General features: G+C 37.0%; 1 protein-coding gene across 4 annotated transcripts in view; it reads left to right on the forward strand.

The window, feature by feature from the left end:
- Positions 1 to 16,583, forward strand: part of LOC121291918 (protein argonaute-3) — a 162,247-nt gene extending 145,664 nt beyond the window's left edge. For all 4 annotated transcript variants that reach the window (XM_041213584.1, XM_041213585.1, XM_041213586.1 and 1 more), the window contains 2 exons: positions 3,516 to 3,715; positions 4,792 to 16,583. In XM_041213584.1, the coding sequence (XP_041069518.1) occupies positions 3,516 to 3,715; positions 4,792 to 4,900 (309 nt within the window). In that variant the 3' untranslated portion in view covers positions 4,901 to 16,583. The remainder of the gene's footprint in view (positions 1 to 3,515; positions 3,716 to 4,791) is intronic.
- The last annotated feature ends 1,399 nt before the right edge of the window (positions 16,584 to 17,982 follow it).

Consider the following 17,982-nt stretch of genomic DNA (forward strand, 5'->3'; position numbering starts at 1 on the left):
AGTATAAAATGAAGGATACAATTCTAAATGGAATGCAGGAGCAGAGGAACCTAGGGATACATGTGCAAAATCGTTGAATGTTTGGTGAAATGCCTTTGTGCAATGTGGCCATAGACTTGCCATAGTCATGTAACCTCTTAGTGTATAAAAACTTGGGAGCAGAAGCCATTTCATCCACCACTTGGAACATGATGTCAGCAGTGTGCAGCTGAAATTGAGTGGATTTTGATGGTTGCAATAAACAGCAGAGAATAATTAAAACTTCAGTCTGCAACTTTGTACAGGACATTGGTAATTGGGTAAGTCAATATGGTTTGAATATTCCAGTACCTGTTTCCATGGGCATGAAGGCAGATCTGAAAATAAATTGGATATTCTTCCAGAATCAATGGAAAAAATGTGAAATTGCCACAGAGTTAAACAAGAAACCTGAACAAATGAGAGTAGCAACTCATTTATCGATGGTGGGGAAGGAATGCTACAAGCTTTATTGCAACCTAGACCTCACTAAGGAGCAGTAAAGCCAGTCTTGTGAAATTTTGGAGGCCTTAAGAACCCACTTTGAGCCCTCTACTGATATTAATTATGAATGCTACATGTTCAATACAAGAACTTGGGAAGAGGGGCAGAACATTGATCAGTTTGTGTTTGCATTGATATGCTGAGCTGAATCTTGAGAGTTTAAGCAACTGAAGGATGACCTGATCAGAGATAAGATTGTCTTAGGAACAAGAGATCCTGCCATGAGAGCACACTGCTGAGAGAAGTGAAACTTACTCTCAAGAAAGCTATCAACATATGCAGAACCTCTGAAGTGGTCAATCATCAGCTGCAGAGAATTATTAATGAGAGAACTGACAAGGCTTTGCACTCTGCTGAGAGGCAGTTCAGGCCTTCCAAACACAAAACGATGGAGAAAAGGAAAAACTATTTACAAAAGGGCAAGCAGAAAGATCAAGGCCAGCATACTGATTATAAATATTGTGGCGTACATCTCACAGAAGAAAAGGAAGCATGTCCAGCGTGCAGAAAGCAGTGTTCTAACTGCAAAAAGGTGAATCACTTTGCACGCAAGTGATTTGCTGGAAAGAAGAAAAGCAAGCCCATAAAGATGGTTGCAGGAGAGATGTCATATGATGAACCTGACGAATCACTCTATACCCTAGAGCAGGTCAGCACCCTCAAGTCTCAAAGCAAAAAATGATTTCTGACTAATGGAATAATGACTATAGAAGGAGAGCAGGTAGTCAATATGAAATGTCAAGATAGACACTGATGCTATGTGTAACATCATAAGCTTCGCAGACCTGTGAAGTTGCTCAAGATGGTGACCCAAAAATGAAGCCGTTGGAGGTAAAGTTGAGGCTATATGATGGAACAGTGCTCACCCCAAGAGGGCAAACGAAGCTAGGAGCCCAATGTAATGGGAAGAAAGAAGATTTTCATTCCCAACAGCAGACTCAAAGTAAAATCCACTCATCTCAGCTGAAACCAGTCAAAAGCTTGGACTAGACTAGTGAACCTCCATGTGCCAGAAGAGTTTTGCAGTGTTTTTCATGGCACAAAGCCATTGACTGCTGAACAAGCCCTAAAAAATTACAACAATTTTTTCACAGGTCTTGGATGTCTTCATGGGGAATATCATCTTTAATTGTGACTTTCAAAGGGGAATTGGATAATTATCTGAAGAGAAAGAAATTGCAGGGCTAGAGGAAAAAGGCAGAGGAATAAGACTAGCTAAGAACTTCTGAGAGAGCGCCAGCATGGACATGACAGGCAGAATGGCCTTCTGTGTTGTAACCATTCTGATAGATGGTGACTGGTATCTTAAGCAACCAGTTAACCCGTTATGCATTAGTTTTAGTCTTTGGATTATCTGACACCATGGACGAGACAATGATTAAACTTTTCACCTGCAGCTTAAATATGCCATCATACAATTTGAAGAGCAAGGAGTTCATTGGTGATTTGTCAATTATTCGTCTGAATTATAACCAAAGCAGATAAACTAGTGATCTCTTGCTATTTGTGGGATGATTTTGTGAAAAATTACTGCCATATTTACATGTCAGTCTGCTTCAAGAATAACTTATTGTCTATTTGAGACATTTTAATTACATAATAAGGTGCTATATAAATGCAGATCAGCCTTACTTAAGGGTGACAGTATTGTTAAGCAAACCCATGGGATGATTACAGCTGCAACAGGTTGAATATCATGTCTCATTACTGATCTGGAGTGAAGTGGATTTAGGATCTCACGCAAAACTTTACCCATATCTTTGCATGCACCGAGTCCTGCTCACCCATCGCCTCTGTGCTTACTGGATTGTGTTGACTGCCAGTTCAGCAACACTTTAAATTTAAAATTCTCATTCTTCTCTTCAAATCTTTCCATAGCCTAACCCCTCCCAAGCTCTATAACCTCCTACAACTCTTTGAAAACTCTGCATTCTTCCACTTCTGACATCTTGAGCATCCCCAGTTTCTCATGGCAGGCTTTCAACTTCCTAGACCCTAAGCTCTGGAATTCTCTCCCTCAACATCACTTCTGTATCTTTTAAGATGTTCCTTAAAACATACCTCTTTGACCAAGTTTTTGATCACATGTCCAAATATCTCGTGGTTTGGTGTTAAATTTTGTCTGATAACCTTGAGATCTTTTACTGTGTTAAAGACAGTAAGTGCAAGTTGTTGTTTTATAATGTAATAAAGAAATGTAATAAAGCTACCCCTATATCTGTCACAATTTTTGCATAAACATCTTGCTGATCATAGAATTTTGCAACGTAGGAGGCCATGTGATCTATCATGGCAGTGCTGGCTCTTTGCAAAACCCAACTTACCCCTATCACGCAACCTTTTCCCATACCCTTTAAATTCTTCTCAAATTCACAGCTATTATAAGTTCTGTTTTTACCACTGTACCTAACAGCCCTCTAAAATTTCTTCAATGTACATCCTTCAGTTACTGACCAGTGTAACTAATTTCTCTGTATTTGCCTTCTCAGAATGCTTATTAATTTTGTATATACATACTGACTGTCTCTATCAAATCTCTTAATCATTTCTGTTATAGTGAAAAGTGCTCCAATTTCTCTTATTTCAGAACTTCTCTCTGGTGTAAACTTTTACTTTGTATCTGTTAATGGCCTTCACGCCATTCAATATGGGCACCTGGAAATTGGTTATTTTTGTTAGTCATTTGAATATGTTTGGCATTAATGCTTTGTTTTTGTGCTTAAATTCATTTTCTCTTTATAATAGAGGATCCCAACTTTCTGGTTTTATTAACTTCTGCTTTTGAATACTGTACAGTTACAACTCTAGACCTCTTGACTCCTCTTAAAAGTTTACTATTTAGTATATATAACCCCTTTTTAAATTTTTACCAGTTTGCAACTTGAACCACACTACTATGCCAGCTAAAGGGGACTGCCTAGATGAAAGTAAGTAAATTTATGAGAGAGTGATCTAATTAAAAAGTTTTGCCAACATTATTATTTCTGTTTCAGGGTACGAGTCGTCCCTCACATTATCACGTTTTGTGGGATGACAACTGCTTCTCTGCAGATGAACTTCAGCTCCTTACCTATCAGCTATGTCACACTTATGTGCGCTGCACACGCTCTGTTTCTATCCCAGCACCAGCCTATTATGCACATCTGGTGGCATTTAGAGCAAGGTACCACCTGGTGGACAAAGAGCATGACAGGTAAGTAGGACTATATGTTGTGACTGTTTGATGAGTATTCTGCTATTGTTACCCTGGTACATAAGTGTAGATTTTTCTCAGGTCGATAAAAGAAGCAGTAGACAATAAATTCTGACTATGAATTGGCTCGGGAGTTTTCACAAGTATGAAACTCCCACAAGATAAAATCCACACAAACCTTTTGTTTTAAAAAAAAGACTTTGCTGTCGCAATGTAAAATTTAGCTTAATTGTTCATCCTTCAACTGGAAGAAATTATTCATTTGAAAATTTTGTAAATTATTCCAAAAAACCCTTTTGACTGCTCACCATGGCAATGCTCATGTAAGCAAAGACAAACTGATACTCAGTTGAAACAGGCTTAGTGTTGAGATGAAACTAGACCAAGGTGAAGGAGGATGATATTGGAGAAGAGGAAGAACAGGTGATGTTGTTTTCACGGTATCTTTAAACCTTCGTTTCCAATAATAATACTCAGGTCACACATTGTCAAACATTAAAAATCAAAGTATCATGTTTAAGACTTATGTTCAACGAGTAAAATTGGAAAATAGAGGATATCTGAGAGACACTTCTCAAGAATTTTTTTCTACTATATGTAACTACTGTTTCTCTACACCTTACATTTTTGTTTGCAGTCCTTTTTCTTTTCATTACTATACTTTTCACCTTCCAAAAGTAACGGAAAACCTTCAGCAAAATTTTTTTTTACTGAAGTGTGATTGGGTTCATCTAATATTTCACAATACCAGTGTGAAGTCCAAAAATATACTGATGACAAAGCATGCTTCAAATGAGGAAACGCCTTGTCTATCCACACATAGGAATTATACAAAATTTTGTGGGGAGAATTAATCTTTCACAATAGATTTTTACAACACTGCTTACGTAAACTGTGTCAACAATACCTAGATCAATAACGTACACAAGTAGACGTTAGACTTTAAGACAGTAACTATATTCTGTCTGGACATGAATATTATTTATCATGTCCTTTGTTAATAAATTCCAGGAAAAATACAGCTATTGAAGTCAAAGTTTGTCTGGTTCTGACCATCTTTCTCCAATTATTCACAGCGCTGAAGGCAGTCACATTTCTGGACAGAGTAATGGACGTGACCCACAGGCTCTTGCCAAGGCTGTGCAGATCCACCAGGACACCTTACGCACAATGTACTTCGCTTGAGTTTGGGAATTTCTTTCCAGAAGGAACTGAAGATTGCAGCCTACATTTCCAGTGGGGTCAGTTTACGGGCAAAGTCTCCAGCCATACTGTAACTTTCACTGTGCGGAGACAATAGTTTCATAAACTGACGGAAAGGGATTGTTTACCTACGAAGATCATAGCACTATTATGCAATATGAAACCAGCCAACTGCTCTGTGTGTGTGCGTGTATGTGTGTGCGCGTGTGCTCCGTCAGACCTCATGTCTGTGTCTTTCCTTTTTTCCTTTTTCACTATAGTTTCCTTTTTGCCTTTACCTCAGTGTTTGGCAGCACAAAACTCATCTTTATCAAGCAACATGAAAACGGAACAAAGAAAAATGTTCCACAAACCTTGGATCTCAAAAGTAGTCACTAATTAGATCAGAAATCCAGCCATTCACTGAGTCCTCAACTTGGGAGGGTGGGGAGGTTGGTGTGGAAGAGGAAGACATTTTGAAAAGTTATCCTCTAAGGAGTTCCTACCAGTGCTTCTTGAGATCCAAGAAGTCACACCTCCACTGTGCCACTGTTCAAATTCCGTTTACTGGTAATCAATTAAGTCAACTGACTATTGAGCATAGCTACTAGTTATGGCCAAGCTTCGTAACCAGAGCAGTGGAATTTTATACATAGAAGATAAAATCCAGGACTTGGATGAGCTTAAACAATGATGGTGTGAGAGTAACTTTTGAAAATTCCAAGATTTGGGGGCTCTGTTTAATGTAGAAACTTTTTTGCTGTTTCTTTTATTGTTTACTTGCTAGCTCACAACTAAATGTGACTTCATTTTTTTTGTTTTAGCATCCTTATATTTATTAGAAAAAAATTAATGCTTAATTTAATATGAATTTACATTAAAAAAAATATAGTAGCATCAATTTTATTTAGTTCTGGAATGTAACCGTGTTGTATACTGACAGAACATTGCTACCGTTAGTGCAATAAGCGGTTGGTAAGAAAGCCCGTGTCCTACGCTGTACTGGAGCAGCAGTTGTACCACTATAACCGTGGGAGAGTGGACACCTCCGCACTTCAGAACCTTATCAGTTTTAATAAGAAAAAAAAAGTTGAATGCAAAAAAAAAAGTAGGGCTGGGACGTTTTAATGTTAGTTTATTGGGACATTATTTAATTTACACATCTGATCACTGAAATGTGAATTTTTTTCAAATATTTTTGTTTTATTTCAGTCATTCCATTTTAAGATACTATACCAATTTTTTTATTTGGAGATTTTTCATAAAAGTTTGACTTGTTTCATTGATACAAATCTCATGACGTTGTTTGCACTTTGTAAAACCTCATGAACTGCATATTTTATCTAACGGTTGTCATTGCACTGGCTCGAACCGCAATATACAAAATGCTGCAGCCTTGATGGATGGGCATTGCTTGTGTCCCAGCCCTACAAAACAGCCTCTCCTCCATGTGAAAAATTTGTACTTTTACAGAATAAAAAGTAACTAGAACTTTATGGAAACAAGGAAGAAACTGCAGAATTTTCCTCCCCTTCCACAAAAAGCAGGTTCATTGTCATTTGATTTTAAAGCAAACTAAAATATTTTTCAATTTATTCCACCCTTACCTCAAATATGATAAGGGCTAATACTCTCAGTCTGACATGCAAGCTTTCAATGGATACTCCAGTTTTAAAAAGGAATGTAGTTTTTATTTTGTCAAAACTGATTCTTCAGGCATGCTCACAGTAAGGAAATATGAAAAGCCTATCAGGTTTGTCTTCATTCCTTCCACCCCTCCATTGTGATGAACTACAATCAGATTAAACCAAACTGAATTGATAGAAAACTCTTACAGTTTTATTAATTTGGAACAGCAAATTAAAATTAACAGGACTCTTTTTTTAAATCGATCTTCCATTCTGGACTTTACAGGAGGGCTGCATGGTACACAGGAAAAAGCACAAATAACAAAAATAAAGTTTTGATTAGCTGTTTCCTGTGGAATAAAAAGTGCTTTGCATGAGGAGAAGCTTTAAATTGATCCATCTTTGAATTTTTTTAAAGTCTAGATTTCAATGGTGCTGATTTCACCACCAATCTCAGTGTATACAGGTGTAGTACTATACAAAGTTAAAGGAATCTGTATTTCCTTTATATTGTCTTTCATGTGCAGATTGGTTACAGCTCTCGATGTACATAGTTGTCTGGAAGATCTTAAAAATATCTCACGGGGTTTCACTTTTACTGTTCCTTTTATAAATAGATGCTATTGGTTCTTTTTTGTGAGCTCCACAAATATGTGGTCATGGCATGTTGCTCAAATAATTTTGTTTTGTGAACGAGCAGCCATATCTACTTGGTTTCTATAGATCATGTCAAGGATTGATTTTAGTCAAGGGGGTACCCAATTCAGGGGAATCTTTTTGGAAACATCTTCTGCAGAAGTCTGCTTTTGAGGACATTTTTTTCTTTGGAACACATTTGTTGGTGTTAATATTCTATATGAATGTGATTCTCTTCATGAAACAATGGTGGGGTGGGTGGCAGGGCATTGTTCTGGCTAGGACTATTAAAATCATTGCCCTCACATGTCCTCCAGATGCTACATTGAATACACTGGTAACTGAAGAATTAAAGTTGTATACATGATAATTTCACTCTTGCAATGTATATAGATCCTGTCAACATTCTGCTATGGATTGCACTTCACTTTCAAATCCCTCACTAAATAGCTGAGAAACCACAAAAGCCATCAGATGGTTCTAAGTCAATAGGTGCAGGTGTATCACTATATTCACTGGAGACAGATAATATTTTATAAAATATTTCAGTACATTGTCCCTGAAAAATTGTTCAGGTGGACAAAACAATCATGTGCTGGAACATCAAGGAAAAAACAGAAAGAAACCACCCAATGTAGGCTTGTTGTGTGAACTCTATATTGATCTCTGCAGGGAGGGGTCAGCAGCTAGTTGGATGGTCAAGTAAATAATTCATCACAAAGGGAACATAAAATTTAAAATGTGAACTATTTTGGCGAATTGTGTCCACTTGTTCCAACGGTGATTAAATTGCACTGATATGTACTCTATCCAACTTCTCTTGAAATAAATCAACAATCACAAGAACTAACAGAGCATGTTCCACGATCTGGAGCTTCAGTTAGAAGTAAACTCCTGTATCAGCAAATAATTTATCAAACTGTGCCAAAGCACTCCAAATGAGATGACATCTCACTATTTTAATCCCACCATTCTTAGTCTGGTATAGGAGGTTGCTACAACCCTTCTGCTTTCGTTTACCACTCCGGCCAAGTCAAATGGTTAAAAAAATAAATTGTTTGTTCTGATTCTCACTTCTAGCGAAGACAGACTTCATTTTGAAGTCTACAGAATCTGACCGCAAAGAATATTTTGCTGTCCCCTACCCAGCAACGTATTTTTCATTTTGAATGCAACTAACTCCCCACTGCTTGATTGTAAAGGAGCAGTGCCCATACCTAGGATTGTCTGAATATGTATCATCACAATCTATTCTTTTTCCCCCACCACCAAGATACATAATTATAATTGTATATAATTTGAAATGATTCACCTTTTTTAAATTCCGACCTGACTAGCTCAGCAATTCTAAGATTTAATAACACTTACTATGGCTAATCTTATCTATTTGGTGGACTCGTGCGACATATTTTAAATCAACTTATCAGTTCCCTTTAAGCTATATTTGAGGGGGAGGAGAGTTCTGCAGTCAAACCACACCAAGACTTTAATACTTGGTGCCTTTGTCATGTTCCATTTGGTTTCTATAGATGATCTAATATAATTGAGCCAATGCCAAGTCTGGATCACAATTCAAATCACCACTGTTTACTTCAGACAATGTACAATAATGGTGTACATGTAATGCTGCTCTTGCAACTTTACAAACTGATAGCATTTAAGCAGAATGCTTCCTTTTACTGCATATTTATCAGTCAGACAGATGTTTCCGTAACATCAATCTGTAAAATAGAGGTTTTCTGTGAGGAGGGGCATGTGTCCCTGTACCATACCCATCAACTCAGTTTGTGAATGCCTGCATAAAGTGCCGACAGCATTTGCAGACTAACGTCGTTATGTACCAGTGTTGGGAGGGCAGTGAGACCGATAGCTGCTATTTGTTAATCAGTGTCAGACAATAACTGCACTAGGAATTGAAGAGATGCTCACGATTCCTATTTACAAGAGTGAAGGGAAGAATGTAGTGATTGACCAGTATAAAAAAATTGAATCAGGCCAGCTTTTTCCAAGCCCCTTGTAATTTTTTTCATAATATTACCTACTGATTTAAGTTTTAGTGCTGGTGTATTGTTAACCTGTACTGGGAGCCACCACAAAAACAAAAGAATTAATGCACATGAAAACCTGATTGACTGCCTGTATCAATACCACCACGTTAAAATTGTATCAATCAGGTACAGGTTCTGGAAAGTTAGCAATACATGCTGTATCTATCCTGGTACCCCTTAGTACTTATTAGTACTTAGTACTACTTTATAGTCATATAGGGGCTTTAACTAGCGTAGCATCTGTCTTAGTGTACTGGAATGATCTCTCAATACAAACCTGGTACCACTTGATGCAATATCTACCACTACATATGTAATAAGTGCTGGAACTGATTATACTGAATACCTGTGCTGTACAGGCCTAGTATCTGTACCTGTAATGTTTTGGTATGGGCACAGACTGAGGGTGCAGATCTGGTATTTGTACTGGTCTATTGCTATAGGAAAGGGGTGGCTTCAGCATTTATGCTGATCCATTTTAATTATTTTTTTGAAGATCAGTCCTTAGAAAGTGCCTTTACAGAAGCTGGTGCTGTAGAATTTTTTTTTTGTTCATTATGTGGCTGAAACAGTTTTATATAATGCCAAGAATATGACAGTATCCTGTAGCTGATGTATTTAATGGCAGTTTCTTCTAAGTCAGGACCAAGATGGGGACTATAATATGAAAAGCTTTGAAGAACACTCTCAATACACAACCTAACCAGAAAAGACACAGAATAAGAGCTATGATTGTTGTGAATTGACTACATTTCTTTAAACTCTGTCTCCAAGATTGAGAATATTTCCTATTTTGTAAATGTTTATACATCAATGTTGTGTTCTACCCCTTCCCCTCCAAACTTCATGTCTAGAGGGAGGGATAAGTTATACAGGCCTAATGTGTTATGATGTGTAACTGATATGATGCAGAGTGCATGCGGTATATTATAATGGCAATTTGTCTGTAACTTTAACAAAAGCTTTGTTTTATAGGTGGCCTATTGCACTCTGCCCCTATTATTAGGCCTATATCATCTTATCTCTTAAAGTTAGAGATGGTAATATTTTCAGTAAACAAATGAAGCTCTGGGAGGCTAATTCCAGTTTCTGAAATGGTGGACGTGTATTTACATGTAACTGTATACATACATTTTGACTCTCCTCACATTCTATATCTCTGCTGATGGATTCATAAAATAGTTTTTTATTTAAAAACAAAAAAATGTTTATTATTTGATATAATAACATGAAGGAACCCTGTTAACAAACTTGCTAAGTGTGCCTACTGGTAGAACCAGAATTTCAGGAATCCAATACTTGCTCACTGAGGACTACATATTTGTTCTTCTGCACTCTACTTAATTCTAATTGAAAGGAACAAACCTGGATGAGCCAGTAAATTGGAAGATTTACTTGTTTTTGAATAGTACATTCAAAGGCTTCCATCTTAAAGAAATTGACTGCATTTGTTTCTAACACTGATGACATACCTGTAGGAGAAATGCTGTCATCTGAAGATGGTCTTGCTTATATCAATATCTCTTGCGTTCCTCCAGTAATACAGTGAGCAGCTGAGCCATCCAGAGCAAACCTGCTTTGCCTGTCTGTTGAATGGAATCAGCTGGGATATAATGGGGATACTACATTTGGCCTCAGTATATGTGGATTAAAGAAGGGAAAATCAGGCAGGGTTACTTTTTCTGATCAATGTCCTCTGCTGTTAGTGCAAATGTGTGAATGTCAGAAGAGGACAGGGTCTGGCTCTGCTGTAATATTCCCAATGAATGAACAGTTTGCCAGCATCCTGTCTCCAGGTCCACACACCCATTTGAGCAAGGTACAATAAGTTGATGCTTTTACAGAGAGGGGTAGAAAATTGATGAGAAAAAGATTATTTGCAATACCTATTTTAATGTTTTCTACAATTTGTTCCAATTGGATTGAATTGTGTGTTAATGAGTCCCTATAAAGTAAACTGGCAGTTTTTTTCTTCATTCCAGGGAAACAGAAGTAGTAATTGGGTAACTTTCTATCCCCCACTTGTTTCCAAATAGTTAATAAGATGTGATTATGATTAACAAAGCTTTAAACACAACATTTCAAACTGCTTTCTTACTCTGCCTGGGTACCTTTTCCACTCTGTTTTGGTATGTCCTTGGAATTGCGCTTAAAAAGTATTTTTTGAAATGATATTTTCTATTAGCAAATAGAATCTATTAGATTTTTGATGGTTTGATCATATTTTGGCTGGATTGACCCATTTTTTTAAAAAACTATTCTAAAGTTAGTGAAAGAATCTTAACAAAAGCAAAGAATCGACTATACCAAGTTAGAGTGCAATACGCTAGTATCATAGAATCGTATAGCACAGAAGGAGGCTATTTGCCCCATTATGCCTGTGTTGGCTCTTTAAAAGAGTTGTCCAATTTATTTAACGACTCATCTTTTACCCCATAATCCTGCAAACTAGTCCTTTTCAAATATGTCTCCAGTTGCCTTTTGCAAGTTCTTATGGAATCTACTTCCACTACCCTTTCAGATAATGTATATTTCTCTGTTTTGGGGGGGGAGGTGGAATAATTCTTATTTCAAATTCTCTTGTCCATTGCTTTAAACTTATGACCTCTGGTTATCGAACCACAAGAAACAAACCTTCATGATTTTGAACACACTATTTAATAGAAAATCGGAAGATTTATGGCACACGAGGGCCATGAGGTCAATTGAGTCCATGGCGGATGAAAAAGGCCTATCCAGTCTAATCCCACCTTCCAGCTTTGGTCCACAGCCTTTATGTTATGGCACCTCAAGTGCATATCCAAATGTTTCTTAAATTTCTCTCTCTTATCACCCTTTTAGGCAGTGAATTTCAGACAGATCCCCCCACCACACTTTGAGTGAAAAAGTGACTCCTCAGCTCCCCTCTACTTCTACCAATTACTTTAAATCTGTGCCCTCCAAGTTATTTACACCTCTGTTAACAGAAGTAGGTCCTTCCAGTCCACCTCATCATTTTATACATAAATCTCCCCTTAAGCTTTGCTCTAAGGAGAACAATCTCCAATTGCTTCTCCAATCTCTCAATGTAACTGAATTCCCTTATCCTGGTATCTAGAAAATAGAAGCAGGAGTAGGTCATTCAGCCCTTCGACCCTGCTCCACCATTCAATATGATCATGGCTGATCCTCTATCTCAATGCCATACTTCCACTCTCTCCCCATACCCCTTGGCACCTTTTCTGGTGAATTTAAACTTGGTAAACCTAATCTGTATCCTCACCAATGCCTTGACATCCATCCTGAACTGTTGATTATTAAAGATAGTGAAGAGAGGTTGGACAGGATAGTCAAATAATTGTTAAAGTACTTATTCCCATCCGCATTCTTATTAGCTTATAATTTTAAGCAGCTTAAAATTGGGCCAGCTTCTTATTTAATTAGTAGAGGAGGAGGAGATGTTGAATTTGTGAAAATATAAATTATGGCATTGGTGGAAAAATGAAATGTGGAATAGTAAATCAAATGGAACCAGTTAAGAGAATGTGTTCATTGTACGTTGCTTGTACTAAATAGAGTAAAATGTTTTGTTAAATGAGAATTTTATGAAGAGGGATTTATTTGATGTTTTTAAAATCTTATCATAAATACTGTTCACAACCCTCTGGTGGTTTGAGTTCCAGTGTTATTTGAAACTTAAATTCACCAGCTTCACTTGCATTCAATTTATATTAAAGAAGAATCATATCCTGGGGATGAAGAGAAAGAAAAGAAAAACTGTCTCATCTCTCAGCAAACATACCTCCTGTTAGCCTAACACAGAGCACCATTTGTGTCAAGCTCAAGGAGAACGCTTGCACAGTTTCCTTCCGAGATGAGAAGACTATATGAAGAATGAAAACTAGTAGTGGTTGGTGGTTGTGTATGGTGAGCGTTCTGTTTTAAGGAAGCTTAGGATTTTAAAAAAACACTGCACCTCAGTAACCTTCATATGCTGCATAAAGAAAATATTGCTTTTGGTTACATTATATCTGCTGCACATGCTTGACAGTACACTTTAAAATGTTCAAAAATTGTCTTAATAGCAGTTATCAAATTGGATTTTTAATGGATAAAATGAGCCTTTATTTTGTGGTTATTTCTGAAAGTTAACTCTTATTTATTACTAATATTTAGCATACCGCTGTGTAAAATATGCATTAGTGTTGCAATTATACATTTAGAGGGAGGGTCACTGCTATCGCTTATTGCCTTTTTCTTCAGAGGAGATGAGTGTGAATTTGAAACTATAAATGTTTTGGATGTTGTATCTGTTACTGTGCTGTCGAGGTTGCTTAGAATAGATCACTGGCCTTCATTAAAGGGTTACAAGAACTTCACAAGCAAATCTTGCAAAAAATGAAATCTTAATTTAAAAATGTAAAACATTGGTTCATCAGTGCATCAGTAGATAAATACATATGCTTTTATCAATGAATTCCATTAAGTGTGATTGTGGCATTAGTATGTCTAAGGGATAATGAAGATTTTGCAGCACAATATACTAGTTTTTAACTGAAAGCCAGCAGTGATGCAGTCTGTGCAGGCAGTCATAGAACTCATTGCAGGATATATTGTGTATTCTAAGTCACCATAATGAAGGCCACTGATTTTTTTTTAATATTAAATCCATTATACGATTTATTTCCTTTTTATTAAACACTCTCCCACACAAATGGCCAAATGTCAATCCATAAATTTCCAAAGTGACCTCAGATGAGCTTCATGCCGTGTAACATTCTTTCTAATTTTTTTTATAACTAAACAGAAAGTTGACCTTTGGACCTGTCCCAAGTTCAACTTTGGTACAAGTTACTAAAACTTGGAATCTATCTTTTCCTTTACCCGATATTGGCAGCAATATGGTAGGTCAGCAGTGAGGCTATGTTATATCCTGGGAATTGAGAAAGCCATACTGAGCTATGTGGGAGAGGTCAAATGACAGTATTCATTTCTCTTCCTTTATATGTCAAAGAAGTGGTAATTTAATCCATTGGATAACTTATTCCACTGCCATCAAATATCATTTTCCTTATGATGTCATATTTAACTCTCTGGCAACGTAACAGTTTTTCATGTGAAAGCACGAAATTCCCACTTTTATGGCTCCTTGCACCATACACCATTCCCTAGCCAAAAAAAAAAAATGACCAGCAGAGCTTTTTCTAGATCTCTGGTCAATCTTGATCCAGATAGATGGAGAGCAGCTCTGGTGGGTGACTTGCCAGCTGAATTTTCCCTCCCTCTGGAAAAGTGCCTGACCTTGACTGAATGCTTCCCTGACTGCATGGCTGAGTTTGAGAATTTACCATGTGGGGAATGGCAAGCCATTTATGTTTTACCAGTCCATAGCACGGTGTGTTGCAGTATCAATGCGCTTCTGTGCCATGCCATTGACGTTGTAATAAATCTTAACTGCATTGGTGCAGGTTTCCACATAATAAAAAGAAACTTTTTAATAAACATAATACTGGTTTATGTCTACATTTCTGCCTGTGGTTTAAACAGAAGCAGTGACAGAGCTGCATCAGTTACATCATAGGTCACTGGGACCCAACACGCACACACACACACACACAAAATAATCTGGCTGCTAATGTCACCTGAAACAGCTCTGTAGGGAAGAGAGGGTATGACGATCATCCCATAGATTACCTAAGTGAAACTGATGAATTTGGGATCTTTCTTATTTGCGGAATAAACAGCATTCCTTCTGTTTCCTGTTGTGTATCTTTTACATACCAATCCAGTTTTCATATGAAGCTGGGAAATATCTGACTCGTTCAGTGCTGATTTACCAGGAGGTAATTTCTGTATTAACCCTCTTGAGTACCGAATTGTGATTTGTTTTGTTTTTGTTTGCAATTGCTCACTTTTTTTTATCCATAATGTTCAGTGTGGTATCATAGTACCCAGTACCCCTGGGGTTCCACTGCGATGTTACTGAATCATCCCATGTAATTACATTGCTGAAGCTGTGGCTGCATTTTTGTGGCTGGTGAACTTCATTAGATTGTCAAACTCCAGATAATTGAGTATTTCATAGTTTTCACCCAGGCAGACAATGATCAACGATTCAGTTTAAAAATTCATCAACCCAACTGTGCTTTATAGCTTTCTAAGTATGCATCAATATATAATGCCTTCAAACTAGCTTTTGATGTCTGACAAGTGATGCACATTATGGTTGAGAAATACACAGAGCCTCAGAACATTTATTAAATTCAAAGTATTCTCTGAATAAGATAGATTGCAGTCATAATATTGGTGCATAATTGTTACTGTAGTCCTCAAGAGGGTTAATATTTGCGCAACATGTTTTTGTAAATGTGTTCATAATTTGTAAGAATTTCTAACTCGGTCCATTCTTGTAACAAAAAGAATAGTGAACTTGATTTTTGTTAAAATACAAATGTATTTGCAGTTGACTTGTTGGATTTTGTTGTCCGTGGACAGTCTGATCCAAAGTTTTGTGTAACTGGGCAGATGGTTTGCCATACAAATCCTAGCAATCAATTTCAGCACTGAGGAATTTTCAAAATACCTTTTTTCCCATATACAATTAGGGAATTGAATTTTCTTGTTTTTCACATGAAGTATTCAAATAAAATTCCCCAAAATTATAATTTTATATAGTAACATGCAAATCAGTTGGTCATGTAATTCTGTACAGAGGTTTTGCTGTACATTTTTAACATTGTATGACTGCTGAGTAAAACTTCTCTGAAAGTATTTTGGGACTATGTTGGCCTTATGAAATGAGAAGAAAGTGTCCTTCCTCAGCTGATAAATTACTGTGATCCAGTAATATTATTGGACAATAAGTTTCAAAGTGTTCACAATGATACCTCTGTGCGTTGTCTGGCCATGTGTTACAAGTGTTTTTCTTTAAAAAAAACCTAAATTTTAAAATTGGATAAAGACATAGCCATTGTGCAATTCTAAATTCAAAGTATTCTTGGAGTAATCCCCAAAATAGAGATTTTGATTTTGTCATAATTTTGAATTTTGCTGCAAGTCGTCTTTTGTTACTAAAAATGTTTACGATTTCTTCAATTCTTTCCCCTCCCAACTGCTTGTGCTCACAAGCCAGTAAAAAGGTATTCAGAATCATTTCCCAACAAACAGTTTTACGTTAACATTACATCATCCTGGCAACGTCTTGTGGTTTGTCCCACACTGTCAGCCAGTGGTATGTTTCCAGTCTTAATACATATTAAAATCTAATCCACAGTTTCTCAAAAAATACTCCGTAACAAAATCCTATAGATTCTTCGACTAAAATCTATTGTAATTTTTTATGTAACCTTTTTGTTCAGTGTTACTGTCCACTTCAATAAAAGTTTATTTCAATTACATTAATGTTCAGACAATTCCCAATATTTCTTGCTTCTCTGGTTCAAACTGAAAATTGTGTCTCTTCAGTACTAATTTGCCATTCAGATACCATATGTGGTACACCTACAGGTTTTAGTGTTCTTTTTCTTCTAAATTAACATACTAATAACTTTGTTTGGGCTGGTGCAGCATCTTAGACTTGGCCTTTCAGCCCTAATACCTGAAATAAAAGCAGAAAATGCTGGAAAACCTCAGGTCTAGCAGCATCTGTGGAGAGAGAAACGGAGTTAATGTTTCGAGTCCTATATGATTCTCCTCTGACTCTAGTACCTGAGTTGAATCCAGCTCAGACTGATGGGATATCTTCTCTATCAGCTGTAAAAATCCTATGTAAAATCTGCTTGTGCAGTCTCAATCCACTACAATATAAAGCTGATTTTGATTTAGTAATGAGGGTAATTACAACTTAGATTTATGTAATGCCTCTAACATCGCAAAAAATTCCCAAGTGACTACACATTTGAGGATTAGACCGAAGGGTAAAACTGGTTGAGGGACAATGAGAAAATATATTTCAAGGAAACTTTTGAAGGGGAATGGGGTGCACTAACAAGCTAAATGCTTTAGGGAGTGTTTCTCAAGATGATTTAAGTTTCTGCCACCAATTTTAGAGCAGAGGAAACCACAATTGGAAGTGGGAGCTGTGAACAGAATTCTGTGCTTGGAGAATGTTATGGAAGGATTTGTAAACTAGAGCAAGGAATTTGCAATCAATCTATTAACAGAATCAGTAGAGTTCAGCAAGGACAGGAGTGATAAATGAGCAGGGCTTTCTGTAGAACGGGATGAAGATGGTGGAGTTCTGGGTGAGTTGAAGTATATATCAGGTGAAGTTTGGCTGGTACAGGGGCAATGGGAAAGGGGACATGCATGACTGAGTGCTTCTGTGTCTGCATTATCTGTAATATGACAATTGGAAAATTATCTGGTGGAGAAGGGATGTGGTGGTGCCAGAGTAGAAGGAACATTAATCTATGTTAAAACCGAGGATAGTTAATCTGTGGAATTCTTTATCGCAGAGGGCTGGGTTGTTAAGCATATTCAAGGCGGAGATAGACATTTTTAATCAGTAAGGGAATCAAGGGTTAAGTGGAGAAGGCAGGAAAGTGGAGTTGAGGATTATCAGATCAGCCATGATCTCATTGAATGGCAGACTCGATGTGCCGAATGGCTTACTTCTGCTCCTATGTCTTCTGGTTTTATGTTTTTATATATTTAACTGTTATACTTGACCTGAGTCTCCAGCACAGAACATATTAATGACTCTCACCTTGACTAATATAAACTATCAAGTTTTCCAAATTAAAAACCCAGTGGCTGAATCATCGGTTACACTATGCCAAAGAAGAGATGATTG

The sequence above is a fragment of the Carcharodon carcharias genome, chromosome 19 (assembly GCF_017639515.1).
Source record: "Carcharodon carcharias isolate sCarCar2 chromosome 19, sCarCar2.pri, whole genome shotgun sequence".
In the NCBI taxonomy this organism is placed as follows: Eukaryota; Metazoa; Chordata; class Chondrichthyes; order Lamniformes; family Lamnidae; genus Carcharodon; species Carcharodon carcharias.